Source organism: Styela clava, chromosome 7 (assembly GCF_964204865.1).
Source record: "Styela clava chromosome 7, kaStyClav1.hap1.2, whole genome shotgun sequence".
Classification (NCBI taxonomy): Eukaryota; Metazoa; Chordata; class Ascidiacea; order Stolidobranchia; family Styelidae; genus Styela; species Styela clava.
The window spans coordinates 9,798,846-9,816,828 of NC_135256.1; the positions used below are offsets into that span (position 1 = coordinate 9,798,846).

At 32.6% G+C, this 17,983-nt stretch overlaps 1 protein-coding gene across 2 annotated transcripts; it reads left to right on the plus strand.

Annotated features, from left to right (window-relative positions):
- Positions 1-3,701: 3,701 nt before the first annotated feature.
- Positions 3,702-17,706, plus strand: LOC120328423 (cAMP-dependent protein kinase type II regulatory subunit-like). Of its 2 annotated transcripts, none has more exons than XM_039394899.2 (10): positions 3,702-3,922; positions 5,303-5,468; positions 6,814-6,861; positions 7,459-7,592; positions 9,429-9,535; positions 10,482-10,641; positions 11,369-11,470; positions 12,078-12,224; positions 15,782-15,908; positions 16,411-17,706. In XM_039394899.2, the coding sequence occupies exons 2-10, from the start codon at positions 5,402-5,404 to the stop codon at positions 16,524-16,526; spliced, it is 1,008 nt and encodes a 335-aa protein (XP_039250833.2). In that variant the 5' UTR covers positions 3,702-3,922; positions 5,303-5,401; the 3' UTR covers positions 16,527-17,706. The 2 variants fall into 2 exon arrangements, with proteins under 2 accessions (XP_039250833.2, XP_039250832.2); XM_039394898.2 differs by lacking the exon at positions 3,702-3,922 and adding an exon at positions 4,627-4,782.
- The last annotated feature ends 277 nt before the right edge of the window (positions 17,707-17,983 follow it).

Here is a 17,983-nt window from a genome sequence, read left to right on the forward strand (position 1 = left end):
TTATTTCAGCTTGAAAAAGAAGTAATCCAGATAATAAGAATTTGATGTTTGTGATCCAGATGCATTAATTGATGCGGATGCATTGTGCACCGACGTTCGTAAACTAGGTGTTCAATTAGAAAACTCATCGGGTTTGGCTACGATAGATAGTAGAATAAATAAATATTTACTTATTCTATCAAACTGATACATCGATTTGCCTGTGCAGGATTCTGTGCAAATATAACGTATTTTGTATTTTACACATTTTAAATTATTCGATTGATATATTTGATCATAATTACCATATCATGTATGGCAATATAAAATATATATAATAAATAATTATAATGATAAAATATAATATTAATGTAATAAAATTTGGCAGCGAAAATAGCCAATTTAGTTGAGCTATGAGTGGCTGAAAGCTGGCTAAAAACAGGTCAGAATGTCGTTCCCGTTTCTACTCGCGGGGAGGTGGAGGTGGAAATGGCTCAGAGTTAACGAGGCGAATATAGGCAAAAACCGCAAACATGATCCCTCAACGCAAAAATAATTTTAACATCTATATTCTAGCCTAATTTTAAAAAAATTCTGGATTAGATTAAAAAGCGAAATATATCGGAAATATCGGTCTAGATTTAACCGATACCGATACATGCCCGATACCGAAAAAATGGCCGATATTGTGGATATCGTTATATCGGTACATCTCTAGTTCATACTACTTTTTTCGTATCACGTTTGGTCAGCAATGAACGCAATGAGTACTAAACCTATAAGATTTTAGTTCAATAATAATAACAAATGCGTTTTCGTAGTCCCCGGCAATCATTTGTTGTAATTTGAGGAATGTATGACGTCAAACATCTTGACATAGACACCATTTGAAATATTTGAATAGCTAAGATCACAACTGACAGGCCAGTCTAACTGGTCATTAGTCGGGTGACGCTATCTTAATTACGGCCTATTGGTTGCCAAATTTGCTGCAATGATTTTGCTGTTGCTTGATCGCCATGTCAAAAGGCTGCCAATTAATGCAAGAAACCTCCAATTATTTCAACTTGCTTGAGCTACAACATGGTTTACTATTACCGGGATTTTGAGGGCTGAGAAGACAAAAAATCCTTCCGTCTTATACGCCGTATCACCAAAGCCAAGCTGTTCAGTCAGCGCTTATCAAGCAGGCACGTCGTTAGATACAAAAAAGCTGAACATATCTAACTTTTCTCTGAACCGCTAAGTCTGAGAAACGACCGACTGATGACAAGTTGATTTAACGTCTCAACGGAATAGTCGGAGTGGTCGTATTTGCATTTTGCGGCAATCCGTTGACGTAGTTGGCCGCGCCTGTGTGCAGTGGTGTCTTAGTGAGACTGTAGCGGGTTTTTTAGTCTCTGCGAAAATTATACAAAGCCCATTTTTACCGAAATTTTCGTTTTCATGCGAAATAAAGAGAAAGATATTATGCGCAACCGGATGGGTTATAATTTGATATCTATAATGATATAGTGAGTATGCAATGCGACTGCGTACGCGTTGTAATTGACCCTCGCATGTTCCAAGGAGGTCAGCATTACAATTTGTCACGTACATCTAACTATGAAGCTCACGTCATTCCGATTATACCAAATCAAAATATACGATGACAATACACAACTGTTTCGTTCGCTGCATGCTTAACGAAGACAAAGCAATGGAGCTGAATATTGATTTTGGTTCGCAGTATCGAGCGACTCCGCAAATCAACCTCTGCGTCCTAATTGGATTTGCTTTTACGTGTTGCCTGTAAAAGCATCTATGTTGAGATAAAAGGTCGAAATTAAAGTCTAATGAAAATAGCGTCGATATTAAAGGGTATAATAAAGCAGCACAGGGCAAAGTTAAATAGTTTGAACAGTATATTATGGGAATATGTAATTCAATATTTTCTTACTTCCTGCTCAGCTACTTTTTTTAAATCTATTTTTCATTACCGTAAGATCAAATTTTACCAAGCCGCCTAGAATGACGCCGCACAGCCGATCAAAATGTATACTACGAGTGTATTATTTTAGGCTAAAATATTTCAAGACGCTCACTTAAAACATCGTGGACTTTATCTTGGATTAATAAGCGTGTGTTTGGTTAAGTCAAGCACACGGAGTTTATGGCTTATTATATTGTAAGAATTCAAGTACTGTAGTAACAATGCTATCATATCTTATGGAAGATGCACCATATAAAATCTTTGGCTGATTTTATTGGTCTACTAACTGTTGCAGTTTACGTGGCGTTCGATTTTATCTGTTATCTTGCGGAATCCATGCCGAGTAAACTCTTGGAATATTTAACGTTATTTCAAATTTTTATAGCCTAAAAGATTGTTGACTAACTGTGTGTATACGGAGGCATGACAGATGCCGAGACAGAGCCGCGTGCGTGATGCGATTTCAAACTGGCTGTGCTAAAGTGACTGTTTTATGTATTCTTTCAAGCTGTAGGCATTTGTATAATTTTTGCAGACGTGACTGGCAATTACTTTGATCGCTATCTTTAATCTCAGAAACATATTTTAGTTATGATGAAAATAAGCCACTTATTCCTGACATTCGATTCCATTGTTGCCACAGGTTTAAAAGTGAAAGACAGTTTCAGGTTCAGTGTAGTTTTAGGTTCGGTGGCTTACCGTTGTTTCACAATACACAACTGAACATCTAATTATGATATGACGAAGCGTCACCTACGTCGCGCTCCCACAGTGATCAAGTTCTGTGGATTCGGTGAACACGAGGCGCGCATGGTGGGACAACATACCTAAATTTTAAATAGCGTTTGCTCAGTTATGATAAATGTATGACAATATAGACCTTAGACTTATAAACATAATGGTGCAATTGATATCACTACCGTGTTTCCCCGAAAATAAGACCTAGCCTGAATTTTAAAAATGATTTTAATATAAGACTGTAGTACAGTTGAATGCAAATACTGTTATAATTTCGGAATGCTAATTACGACATTGGTGGGTATGTCTATTCTCCTTTCTATCCGCCAATATGTGGCAGTAGCAAAAAACAGATATATATATATATATAGTAACTAAACCAAGCAATAGTACCAAACTTCAAACTACCAATAGCACAATTAAGTACGCTGACCGCCAAAAGTGAATAGTTTCTTTTAAAACAATGGGACTTCTCCCTGTTCCTACTCAGGCAGCATTGACTCTAGATATGCATCATAATCTCGTTGCGGGTTTTGTCATATGTCATTAGATTCCTGCAAGGTTGTATTAGGTTCAGGCAATAATTATTTTGGTTAGTTGTTTTTGATGTTCGCTTTTGTGAAATTGAATTTTAAATCAAATGCAGTATTTTATATAAAAAACGGACCTCCTGGTTGTCCTGAAGTATGCGATGGATGGTATGGTTGTCCCAGATGGCGCACAACCTGAACATAGTATGTGTGTACCGGTTAATATTCAGGTTGTGCGACATCTTGGTGCACATACTTCCGAAGCACCAAAAAAACATTAAAGTACCTCTTACATTGGACTAAATGAAAAAATTTGGTGTTATTCGACTCTAGACTTCAAAGTAGGGATCTTCATGGTCAATGTATGCACACCCGCTGCATGTTACTATCCTCGCGTTTTACTGAACTATGCTCTCGATATGGTCCATGTCACGAGTTAATATCGGTGGGTTATTGACGCGTGAATTCCGGAATAGCTTGGTCGCGACTATGCTGAAAAGCAATTCATATGCGCAGTACGTTCATCTAACGAAGTCCCGCCATATATCGGCGCGGTTGGTGTTTACATAAGGGCTTTATTTTCGCCCAGTTGAAGCAGAAGAAACCGGATCTGACAACAACGTAACTGACTGGAATCGTCTTCAGAAGATAAAGCTGATACTATCACCACTTTTCACAATTATTACGTCAAAATTGAACTGCGGTACGTTTATGTTGCCTTCATGTCAATTATTACGCATAATGGTGAATTGACGTCATTTGACGTCAGTACACGCTCGAGCTTCTTTAACGATTTCAATCACAGGCATTTTCTGCAGACGAGGTGTCATTTTTGCAAGGCCGCGTGTTTTTGTAACAATCGGATATCTCTTTAATTGCAGTGTGGAAAGCTGGACGTATTAGCGATGCAATGAGTTAAATTATACTAAAATATAATCTGGAAATGCAAGGACAAAAGTTCGCTCAATTTATGAAAATTGGCCCATCGGCGACAAAAACTCTTTTAGCCTAGTTCTTAAAACTGATAAGTTATGTAACATCAGAACACCCTATATCGGTACTGCTATAGCAGTATAGCCTTCTAATTATTTTCACTGAGAGTGTTTTCATTACAGCATTTAATGCTATTCTCATTTGTAACTTAACTTAAGATTGTAAGATGGACAAATAGTTACATAAGTTAAGTACTGAAATATAACTGCTGGGTTTTATTTCATTGTTGATTAGGAACAGGGTAGTTTTTGGCATTGGTATATATTTTCATCTTTATTGTCTACCATGTGCAGATGTATGCATTTGTGATTATATCCGTTTATTTATTTAGGGTCACGAGGTTAACACATACTTCATGTGGTATTTTGATCAATTTGTACACGACTTTGACTGCATCTAATACTGTAATACAGTAATATCATATAATTTGTAATGAGTCGCTTTTTTCTCTAACAACTTCATACTTTTATCTTTCATTAAAAGTTGGTTGTAGGGTATATATATTTGACTTGAATACTAATCAAAATGGCTAACATTCCGATACCCGCTGGTCTCCAGGAAATGCTACAGGTAATTTATATATAAAACAGGAAACTTTGTTTAGAAAACAGTCTTTTTATTTTTCCCAACTTCTTGAGCTATTATGTTTCGTGACTGTTTATTCAAGAAAAACATGCTCAAAGCAGTCAAGTCGACACATACTCGCTGAGAAATTATAGAGTTTGATCTCATGGTGGACTTATGACCGACCATCAAATTATTTTGAACTACTAAAACTAATGGGAATTATTGCATATTGTTTTAAATATATTAGTATAATTAGATAACAGACTTTTCATGTGACATTACTGTGGAATGCATAACATTTTATTGTATGTTTACTATGCTTTTATATAAATATATCATTTTCTTTGATTTGAACTATTGAAACCGGAAAATCAATCAAGCGTTAAATAGCAGCATTGGCACCATAACTTTGGTTGTTATTCTTCAGACCAGACACAGTTCTTGATATCTTGACAAAAATTTTCACAATTTGAACATTATTGTTTTTTACGTTATTTAAAATTCTATGTTGTCTTCTCGACAGAATTTTGTTGTTGCTGTACTTCGTGAGCAACCCGGTGATCTAGTTGAATTTGCATCGCAATATTTTTCAAGTTTACTTGATCATCGAGACACAGGTGAGATGGGTGGAACGTCAGATCCAAATGCAGATGAAGATATGGAAAGTGATGATGAAGCTATTGATGAAGGTAATTGTTTAATTCAAAGCTTAATGTACATGCAGGAATGCATTAAAATAAAGTCTGTGTTCTGTAATTCTTTGTTGCAAAATCCAGTATTTCAAATTGGTCGCTTAATCAGCCAAACTAGAATAAAGGACTAATTTTACTTGTGAAATTCAACTTCAAAAATCCTGTAGATTGGCTTTTGAATTATGTATGTCGGAAGAAGTTTGACCTTGGTTAAACAAAACGTTAGAGAAATATATTTTTTCGTGTGCAGCAAGACTCTTGAATCACTTAGAATTGGCATATTATAGTTGGCATTTAAAAGTTCATTTATGTTTACTCTTTGTTTGATTTATGGTAATAAAATATACCTTTGAACCACAGTAACATAATAAATCATTTATCTATGATCATCAACTTGAAACTTTAATCATCACATTACATTAGTCATGGTCATATTAATATTGAGCAATTTGCCGTTCAAGTTGCATCATTGCAGCAGTTATTCCTTGCATGTTTTGTTTCATATTGCGTTCCCTTGGTTAGGAATTAATTTTCTTTTACCTGCTTTTTTGTACTTGAAATTCCAGGTATATAAATTCCTAAGCAAACAGTTTTTATTTGTCCTGTTTATCAATTACCGGTCCCGTATGTATATGCTTTGTTTGTTATGAGTAATTATTGATGATGAATTATATATTATGAATCTATTTTCAAGCTATCTGCTAATGATCATATAATAAACTTTGTTTGTTTGTTATATAAGATAGCTACAATATTATCGAATTTTCAATAACAATATCTAAGTAAATGTTGTAATGATATTGCCTTATATTGTTCATGACTAACTATTTTTAATATATTTTGCGCAATATAGAGATATACATATTATTTTTAATGCGGATCATTATAATATCTTTACGCAATTGCAATAAAAACTTCAATTTTCTAATTGAATTTCACAGTCAAACTATCTGCAATCTGTACTTCTTTAGTCAAGTTCTGGATATAAAACGTACATATGGATCATTTTTTTTGAATCCCTATAACTGTAATAATTTACCATACTATTCAAAATCAAATTAATATTTTGAGCAATTCTCTTGATACGCTATTCTCTATTCATTAATATTTCAGTCTAAAACAACAATGACTCGCATTTCTGGATTTGGGGAAATGTCAGGTTGTCTATTGCAAGCATAATCACACATAGCTCTTATAATAATACGAGACTGGATTGTTTTAACCCTTTTTCTGGCTCTGTATTTTTTCAGATATATTTGGTGGGCAGTATCACATAAGGGCATGTCAGTGTAGACTGATATATGATTTATATACCTTAGTGAATGTTCATTTCTTTTGATAGAATTGGCAATGATGGCAAGACAAGCTAACTACTCCAGAAGAAAATCAGGTACATTTGAAAATTTAATTTTTTTTCAGATCATGCATTCATTGATAAGATTTTCTTATTATAAAAAAGTTGAATTCTATATTTTATGAATTGCATTAGCTATCTAACATAACCGACAACTGTAATACGTAAGAATGCTCCATATGAATAAAATTCTTAAACTGGAGGTTTGACTATAGGGAGTGCTGGCAAATAAACTAGGTTAAAATCTTCAGAATCGCTGGACTATATCATCAGCAATGATAAATTTAAAAAAATGATAAATTTTCGTTTAATTTCACTTCCAATGGCAAGTGTTGCTCTTTTGTTTTGCTCCTGAAACAATCGTCTTTTTATTGTCACTTCATTTTATTACACTCGATCCAATTATGGAAGTTTATACAGGCATATCCACATATCTGATTTTTACATTTCCATCACTCAAGATATTTCTTACATGTATAGAAAATACCTTGAAAAGAAGTGTGTTATTGAATCAAGAGGCAAATTTTATCATTTACTTTTATCAGTTAATTTGAAGAAATTCGACTCTACTTTTATCGAGATATGCCTATGAAATTATCGTTAAAATATATTTTATTTTTTATAATTTTTCAGTTAGTGCGGAAGGATTCGATCCTGATGCAGACGATGATGATGATGAAAGAATAGTTCATCCAAAAACAGACGAACAAAGAGAAAGACTTGGAAATGTTGTCAACAAAATTCTATTATTTTCTAATTTGGAAATGGTAAGGTTAATTACTAAACATGTGACCCCCAAAAACATAACCCGTGAATTTCTTAATTCAACAAAAATTGAAAATTTATTTTTAATTGCATTTACACTTGAACTTCTGTTTGTGCAGGATTGTACAAAAAAAATCAGAAATCTGGAACGTTTTTCATAGAAGCTTTGTTCTCTCTAAAGCAGTGGTTCCCAACCTTTCTGCCCTGGCGGACCGGTAAAATTAAATTGAATGTACTCGCGGATAGGCAAAAAATTGAAATGACCGGAACAGAAAAGAATAACATATATATGCGTAATATAATGCAATGTCGGGCACTCAAAATGCTTCTAGACAATAAAAGGCACACTTAAAAACATTTCATGTGAAGAAAAACTATCAAATAATGTACCGGCCCAAAATTGAAATGTGTGAAACATAAAATAATACCATATATTTGCGTAATGAAATGCAGTGCTGGGCAACCATTATGCGTAAGAAAGGCACACAAAAAACATCTCACATAAAAAACATGTACATTCCAAATCATGTACAAACACAATTAACTCTAATGAGAGTTTTGCTGCTGTTTCGTTTCCAATATATGATTGTAAACTAGGCCTCAAAAAAATTTCTACAACACGTAGCTCTGAAGCGGCATGCAGCCGATTTCTTTGTTTTGTTTTACTTGAAGCTGGTGATGAAAATGTTTTTTCGCATAACGAATAAGTAACTGGTTAAAAATACGGACAACAGTTTGATTGTGACAGTGATTCTTTTATAAATCTGGACTGTAAAGTAGAATCACAATTTTGATCAAGTTTTTCTCATTCATCGAGTTCATCATATTAATTCCTCTGTAGTTTATCGACGCCTCAAACGAAATAAATTTACGGTACAATGACAACGCCGTCGATAACTTGGCACCAGGCTCAAAATCCTACTGTGCCTGCTCAAAATACTGAAAAAAATCTCTACGGCCCATGCTTTTTTGCACGTGACCACCTGCAGTGTGGCAACAAGTTCTTATCTTATTGGAATATTGTCTTGTTCTTGACTGTTTTTTGGTTTAAACAAAGAAATATGCATAACGTTTTTAGGGATGGTCATATTAATAGGGAAAAGCATGCAGAACAGAAAAAGCACGCGTGCCGATTTTTAGGTTTCTGAATCTTTGCGAGATTTGATGGAGTGCATTCGCGATGAATCGGAGCCGAAAAAGCGAAATGTGGGATTACTTGGCGGCAGGAAGTTGCAAAAGATGTTGCAATAGGACAGCGGAAGAGAAATTGCGTAACAAACCAACGCAAACTCGTTTTCGGTGAAGCAATTGAGACGGCATAAAAGCAACAAAATTTCTCGCGGACCGGCGGTTGGGAACCACTGCTCTAGAGTACTGGTATATCCCAAATAATGTTAGGGCTTTTGGGGTCACCCTGTATAAATCTGACACCTATCACTTTAATCCTTTTTGATTTTACTTCGCAATTTCCCCTATTCTGGCTTTTGTGCGCAGAGGGCCTGTCTAATGTCCTATTTAGCCTAAGGTAACGCAGAGAACCAGTTTTAGTGACAAAGTAGTATATTGTATTTAAGGTTGTAAAATATGAATTAAATATCCAAATTGGTTGCAAACGTGATAACTGTTTTAGAATTAATTTATAATAATATAGAATTCATTTCTGAAATATTGAAATTTTTATCAAAATATCAAAAGACATGCAGATTAAAAATATGTTTGATCTAATTTTAAAACAACTATAGAAAACTGACCGAAATAATGCTCTATTTCCATTTTTTATCTTATTTTAATATTCGAGTATTTTGGAACAGATTTACGAAAATATGTTAATATTTCAGGATCAAATGCAACAAGTATTAGATGCAATGTTCGAACACAAAGTAACACCAGGAACTCATGTCATTGATGAAGGAGATGATGGAGATAATTTTTACGTTATTGAAAGGTTAAACTTCTGCTTCTTTTTTATTAGTATTTCACCTGTATCACTATAGTTGATTTATTCATATTTTTTCTGATTGACGCTCGTGGTAAAATTTTGAATTTATTGAGGTTGTTTTCATATTAAATTTTTGACAGGTCTATATGTCGGACTTGTCAATTGCTATTACATCATAAGATAGTAATTATCTAAGATCTTTATTAACCACGATTGAGCTCTCACAGGTCAAAATCCCACAAAGCTGTTGCTGGGGGATTTGTGACTTGTGGTATTTGGATTAATGCTAAATGATTTTTTATATCTCAGATTTGTAGAAGTAGGGTCAACGTATTTTGACACTAGTACATCTCTTTGCTATGTTCATATTTAAAACATGCTTGCGGTTTTTCCATCTGGCAATTGAATTACAACAGCAGATTTTATTATTTCTACGCTTGTATTTTATAGTTTATTACATGAATGAAATTGCCGAACCATTGAATGAATGATTTTTATGTCTTATGTGGTATATTTTCTATTGAAAATTCGAGAAGCATGTATTGAATGAATTAATATAAATTATTCGTAAAATTAGACTTCCTTCATACATTCCAGGATTTTCTTTATGTAATAGAATAAGTTTAAAAAGCATTGTTATTGTAGTTTTGAATGTATAAATTTGTTTTTCTAATTACCGTCATGGGTTTCCATTCAACATCATCTAAGACTAGTAACATAATATAATATTAGCTTGTAAAATGCTTTATTAAATTAAGTAGAAAATCTTTGATGTGCTTTGTGGAAAATGGGAATATAAAGGTTGAAAATACTTTGAAATGATTGAAATGAAACAATCCTGTTATTGAAAACTTACTTCATAACAAAAATGAAATTATAACAAGATATTATGAACACCGTTATAGTAATATATTTCTATCACATGAGAATAAAATATTGTATTATTTCTCAGCGGAGATTATGACATCTTTATTAAAGATAAAGTAACAGGAAATCAAAATCACGTTGGTTCTTATCATGGAACGGGGGCATTCGGTGAATTGGCGTTGATGTATAATTGTCCTCGTGCTGCTACTATCATCGCCACGACCGAAGGTTCATTATGGGGGATGGTAAGTGGAAAACCATGTTTTTCCTTAGAAGCTGTCGGATTTAATAATGCTAACATGCGTTTAATTACGCATGCAATTTTGTGGCATTAGTCTCTTCTGTGTACATATTAACAACCAATTTTATGCCTTGTAGTTGATTAGAAAGAAGAGAATAAATATGCCTTGTTTTCTTTTAGTATCGGTTGGTTACGTGCAAAACTTGTTATTTTATGTGATAAATCAATATCAATGAGGTATAGTATATGTATGACTTTTAGTTAGTATACTAGGTTGAATTCTTTTTTATTTGTTACATCTCTTTTGTTGTATGTGTATGGGAATTAATATTATATTCTTAGATGAGTGAACCCAGACCAATTCTTTCGGCTACACTTTTTTTTTTAGTTTGGCCATTTTAAACCTTTATTGATTCTATATTCAGCTTTTTATCAGTTATTTTATCACCTGTTCGGCTGATATTATCGTCCAAATAAACTGACGTATACTATACCTAAGGATTCCAAAAATGGAAATAACTGTTATTTTCTCCATTTCAAACTTTCTATTTTCTCAGTGAGATCATGGTTTATGTCAATATTTTTTGATGTTGATGAAATTAGTATTTTCATGTTTCATAAAATCAATCCAATTCCAAAAACATCCAAGTAATTTTAAATTTAAAGTTGAAATTTATTGATATTGAAATTTGTGGGTAAAAAGGTGAAATCTATGTATGGATTGATTATAGGACAGGACAACATTCCGAAGAATTATTGTGAAAAATGCAGCGAAGAAAAGAAGACAATATGAAGAATTTCTTGAAACTATTCCCTGTCTTACTACTCTTACAGTGAGTATAAACTACGTTATAGCAAGGTTGATGCATTTTTTCATTATTTTTTGGACATTTTAATTTGGACTGACACACGTGTACGTGGACTCCCTAACCAACATCAGTTTTGTAATTTTTAACATGTCCGGAACGAATAGATTATTAGAATTGATTCAAAATTATTATATTTTAACTTTTCGCTATTCGGTTCAATTTGAAATAAAAATTGATCTCTCACAGTCACAATATGACCGAAAAGGTCTTTAACTTTTCAATTTCAACTCATTGAATATACATATATGTATGACTGCAGAACATGACCCAATTTAAAATATTCGATATTTCATATTAAATGTTATATGTATGTTATATATTTCATCGGTGTTAGAGTTAGGAACTTAATTCTACGAGAATAAGGACATACCAGAGTGATTGAGTGAATTATTGATTGAGATCATGTTAAGCAAGTGGGATTCCGTGACAAAGTAGATTTATGCCTCTGAGATCTCATACCGAAGCAGCACTAAAAATATCATTTTAGAGCGTTTTTAAAGTTCGTACTAGATTATCTAATTTTTGGTTTGAGTTGACCAAATTGTAAGACTTTGATTTTTTTGCTTCTTAGCCTGAAGAAAGAATGAAGGTGGCAGATGCAATGGTTACTAAAACATATAAAGATGGTGAAATTATTTTGCGACAAGGTGATCCTGCAGATTTTTTTTACATAGTAGCTGAAGGACATGTTGTGATTAAACGACGTGGTGATAACCCGGTAAGAATTGATTATTGTTTATTTGATTGCAATTGCATGCAAGTGATGCAATGAAGTTAATCAAACATAATTTTTTTTTTGTATTTTTCAATTGTCTAAATTCCTAAAAATATACATATATTTTTTTTTGATTGCGTCTAGTTACGAGTCCTTATTAGTACCCAATAAACCAACCCACCCCAAAGACCACTAAAGTGATAAGAGCAGACAAAAAATATTCTAGCAACCGGAGATGTAAAAAACGCTCTAGTTCATTCAAAATTAGATTATATTTATTATAGCTTATTAGAAAAAATATTTTTCCAGTATTGTAAGTTATATAAATTTTGGCCATTCCTAAAGCATTTGCAGTTTCTTATCCACGCTCAGCATAGACTTCCCATCTTTGATTTAATATTTATTTATTCTTCCGAGATAGCATTACATTGAAGTAATCTGTCTGCATAAGACAACGTCTGTCACAGGCTTATGCAAATCTCATGAGACCATCGTGAGATGACATGCTAATGTTTCATAGCAAATTGTTTTCAGGCTTTTTATATTTCGATTTAGCATGAAGAATTTACAGATTGATACGTTTGGTTTATTTGAAATAATGACAAATGATCCTTCAAATTTTGTTTTCCTATATACAAGTAAAATGGATGCCCTTAATGAAATTTGTTATTCTTTGTATGTGTAACTCTATTATCCATATTTGCAAGGAATAAATAAAATTATGATATACTATTTTAAACATTTATCAGTAACTAAAAATGTCAAGTTTAGTGTGATAGAATCAATTATGTAGAAATGGTCAATAATTTAGAACATAATTGAAAATATACAAATACTTTCATTTTCGAATTACCGCTTCAATTTCCATTAATACTCCCATTAAATTTGTGATGATTGATGATATTTATATTTTGTGAACTTCATATTAACTCTTCATCTCTCCAACACTTATCTTGAGTTTATTTTTTATTTTGAAGTTCGCGTATTTCCTATTTTGAAATTTTCATTAAAGATTTTAATTCCAATTCAACTTTTAAAATAGAAAATACTAAAGTTGATAAAAAAAAAAAATGAATGCGTGGTATGTGTACCATATTTTACAGTCTATACGGCACAGTGTCAATTTATTGTTTGAATTGGGTTTCTATTCATACATAAGGCGCATTGGGTTGTAAGACACAACAGACAACAGTTTTAATAAAGTAATTCCCGTACTAGCTCTGAGTGTCGGCAATAAAACATAAATCCTTACCTGACACACATTATAAGGGACACGATTGATTTTTGAAAAAAAAAAATTCATTATGGCCTGTAGAATACGTATACTTTAAAAAATTTTCACATGATGTTTTTGAGGCATATGGCACATAAAAACACTGTTTAAAAAAATTCATTCAATACATTCATTCAATTGAAATATGAGGTTTTTTCAATATACATATATATATATTCCCAGCTCTACTATGTCGGCATTTCCATGTTGGCAAACATTAAGTGATATTATATTAAGTATAATATTAACCACAGAGGTTTTTGTGACCAATGGTGTCGTGCTCCCCATTTTTATTGTTTGATTATTCAGACGTCACAGCGCAACGCTTAAGTCAATTCGAGCGCTCTGTCGGTAAAGTACACATAACATTTGAAGAATAAAATAAACAAACGTGTTAAGCTGACGTGCGCTGTCATCTTAACTATACAAAAAATTTCATGTGTTATTAAAGGTTAATACTAATAAAGCTATAAGGTATTAAGTTAAGCCTTCTGTGTTCTAAGGGTTTCTTTACATTAAATCCAAAAAGAAAACATTTTTTAGTTTTAATGTTGAATAGTAATTGTTTGTGTTCACATATCTAAAATAAAATTTCCTTGCTTTCTGAAACAACCTTCAAAGCCACCCTTAAAATGCAGTCTGATCAACTTTCCTTTCCTCAAAGATAAATGTGAAAATCCTAGATGGCGTGTAGTATCAGCTAGAAGTTATTCTCAGAAATCTCTAGATATATTTTGAATGAAGTATATATAGAATATTAACTCAAAGCAGGCTTGAACAATACACCAAACAAAGCGTTTGTGAGGCGTGCGTCTTTTTAATAAAATACAGGTTATCAAAAACCCCTATTTTCTGTATAATATACCCCCTCAAGAATAGAAAAATAATATGTGTATTTTGTAATTTGAAATTTCAAAAATTCAGTGTTGCCAAACCATTTAATTCATTATCATGCTCTGTGTTTCTCATTATCTCCAAAATTAAGTATTATTGTTATGGGAACATTTATAAGCAAGTAAATTGTTTAATATTTTGTATTTTGAATGGAATCATCTAGGTTTTAGATAGCAAAATGTCATTCAAAATTAGTTTGAACATTTGTTGCGTAGTGGAACACTACATATTAAAATGCCCACAAAGGTACAAAGAATAGGTGGTCCATATATGATACTGTATTGTTTTATAATCCATTTTTTATGCTTTTAAATATTATAAAAAGATCTTGGCTTCTAATTAAAAACAGAAAAATTGAATTTCAACTGAGTTTCTTGAACATCTCAAGCTCAAAGCTGTGAAAACTGATTCCTAGAACACTTGTCATTAATAGCTGTGTCAGACTTCAATTTTGTATGTTTGATTTGGTTTTAAGGGGTTGAGTACTTACCAAGTATGCTACCCCTTGATATGAGTCTTTAATGAAGTGTTTTGTGATTGAAATCATTATATTATTTGCATTTCAGTCAAGCCCAGGACAATGAAAACACATTGTTTTATTTTAACTGAGACATTCCCTTCACTGATATAAAAATTTGTTGGCTATCATCTTGAATTTATCGTGTGGGTGAATGTTAGCGACCAAACCTTTGTATACCTATCAATTTTTCATGGCTCCTACTACCTAAGCCTAATTGATCTATTCTCTTTAATATTTATCAATCTGAACTATGGATATCAAGAACACAATGCTCCAACCCAGCTGGTCCGATTTATAGCTTTCTTGAAAACTAAATTTTTAACTGAAAATGGTTTACCCTGCTTCAATGTCTAAGTTTATTACAGGAATGTTTTATCGATTATAATCTAGATATATATAGAATTAAGTTTGGTATGATTTTATTGATATTGAAGTCAGTTTGAAATCTGAATTTCGGTCTTTTATTTGTGATGATAGAAGTCAAATTTAGTTATTCAGTTAAACTGACAGATGTCCATATTCGGTACTCCCGTAGTATGTGTACCAGGTTAGGGTTAGGCCATAATTTTATTACCATTTTCCTTATTTTAATTTTATTACGAGTTCAGGGACTGTCTGTGTTAGCCAAGTGAATATACATACCCCTCTGCCCATAGGTTTCAGTCCCTTCAAACAACTTTGCTAACTACTCATCCTTCTATGTTTTTTTTGCTAGGATGCTATAGAAAGGGCGAAAATAATAATTTTAAACGATTCAACAGTCTCAGGAAACTGTTTGTCTGAATATCAGACATCACTTTATGAAATGTATTACAGTGCAGCAAGACTCTTGAATTCCTTATTATCTTTATTTATATATTTTGTATTTTCTAGAATAAGCCAGAAGAAGAAGTTCAATTGCAAAGGTACAGTCGTGGGGCATATTTCGGTGAACTCGCATTATTACAAAATCAACCTCGTGCTGCTTCAGCTTTTGCAGATGGTGATTGCAAATGTGCAGGTAGGACCATCCTTTATTTAGGTTATTGAAATGAGAGTAATAGACAATGGAATTGTGAAGAAAAATGTAATCACGTGTAAATTTTTCATATATTAATTTTTGTATTCATTATAATAATAGATTTATTATTGTAGTTACATCTACATGGCAGTATTTATTTGTTTGAAATGGAGACTCTTTTTATAGATATATATAACTCATGTAGATGCCCATAGGAATTAACTATTTAATAACTTAGAATACAGGGTATCCATAAAGTCCCTTACAATTTCAATTTTTTGAAGTCAGTTCTCAATATATCTTAACCGGGTTCGTTGTTTTTTTATGCAGTAATTGTTGAAGTATTTTAACTCCATTTAATACATCTGTGAGGGCCAAAACAATATATGGTATTGATAAATGAAAAAACATAAGACTTTATGGACGACCCCTGTATTACTGTTTTTATATCTTTGCAGGGATTAATTTTACTTTTTTCAAAATGATTTCTCTTATTTTCCAGTATTGGACGTTCAATCGTTCGAACGTTTGTTGGGACCTTGCAAAGAACTACTGATGCGTAACATCCCTATTTATGAACAACAATTGAGTGAAATATGTCGAGATATGAATATATAAATTCTACTGTCTTCAAAAACTATACATTGGCAAAAATTTAAAAAAGAACGTTCGGGGAAATAGCATGAATTTGCGGAAGCTGCATTACTTAGTCAAAATAAACCTCACTCGAAATGTTATTTTTAAACCCTATTGACCTGATTCTGAAAGCATATTATTTTTTTAATAAGGGAGAATGTGGCTATGGTCTTCAAGTATAGAACCATTTAAACATACCACTGAAATATAGGATCATAATAAGTAAATTAAACCTTAATTTTCATTATTCTTATGTTGCTTTCTTCCATCAGATACTTTCAAATTGAGCGAAAATAGGTTGCCAGAATGCCAGGAATGTTTACAATTTCTGATTAGCTTTGCCAGATATCCGATTGATTAATGATAAATAATTGAAGGGAAATTATTGATCACAAATCTCATATCTTCTTACTCAAGCAAACTTGTGCAAGTTTGTCAGAACTCAAATTTGGACTCGAGAACTGAATATACAGTTAATAACCCTTTACTACACTGCAATTGTAGTCTTTTAGCTATTTACTAAACTGAATAGTACATGGAAATTGACACTTTTGATCTCCGATCAATATTCTTATGATTGTGAGAGTCGGTATCACCTGATTTTCTGATTTTATTGTCAACTTTTAGTGTTGCATTTTAGTTTATGTTAGTTCTGTTTTCTATTAGTGGAAATTTATTTTTGATTTGCATGATCATCCTTGGCCATACATGAGATCTTGAACCTTGATTTGAGTGATTTCATAATTTAAATCTAAGCAGTCTCTGTATATTCAGGCAACACCTGTCGAAACCTTATCTAATCTAGCTAATAGTAATTTAATGACTAACTCCATGCTTTGCATTGTTGATATGGTAACATACTGAGAATAATTGTATTGTTCTCAAGTTTTGAGAAAGTCGGTTTCTGATGGCTATCGATGATCTATAATAAATTTCCACTAGTTTATTCGATTTCGTTGTTATTTTTATGATATTCGATTTTAGAATGGGCTTCATTTTTATTTTCATTCATAATAATTGTTCAATTTGAAACCCCTTACCTGCAGATGACAAAAGTAAAAATACTTTTGCTGGTTCGCTACCAACCCAGTTCCTGCTACTTTCAGCGCGGACAAATTTTACTTTCTTTTTCTGTTGACATATTAAAATTTTAGTTATCATTGATGTGTGCTTTCATTTGAGTCCTAAATTGTGGGAGATGGGTGTATAAATATGTTTATTTGTGATAGCGATCAAAGACCGTTGGTCAGTATTCGGATTGGTTAGTCCGTGAATCACATTTCGCTCGTTTAACCGGTTCGGTCTGATGTGACCTGAAGGCTTTTGGATCTGACGTAGTCATCCATCTTCCCGGAGTTTCTTTGCTGTTGAGAATTTGGGCAATAATTTATTTCGTTGGGCAGGCCATCGGACTGACATATATATTCACAAATTGCAGA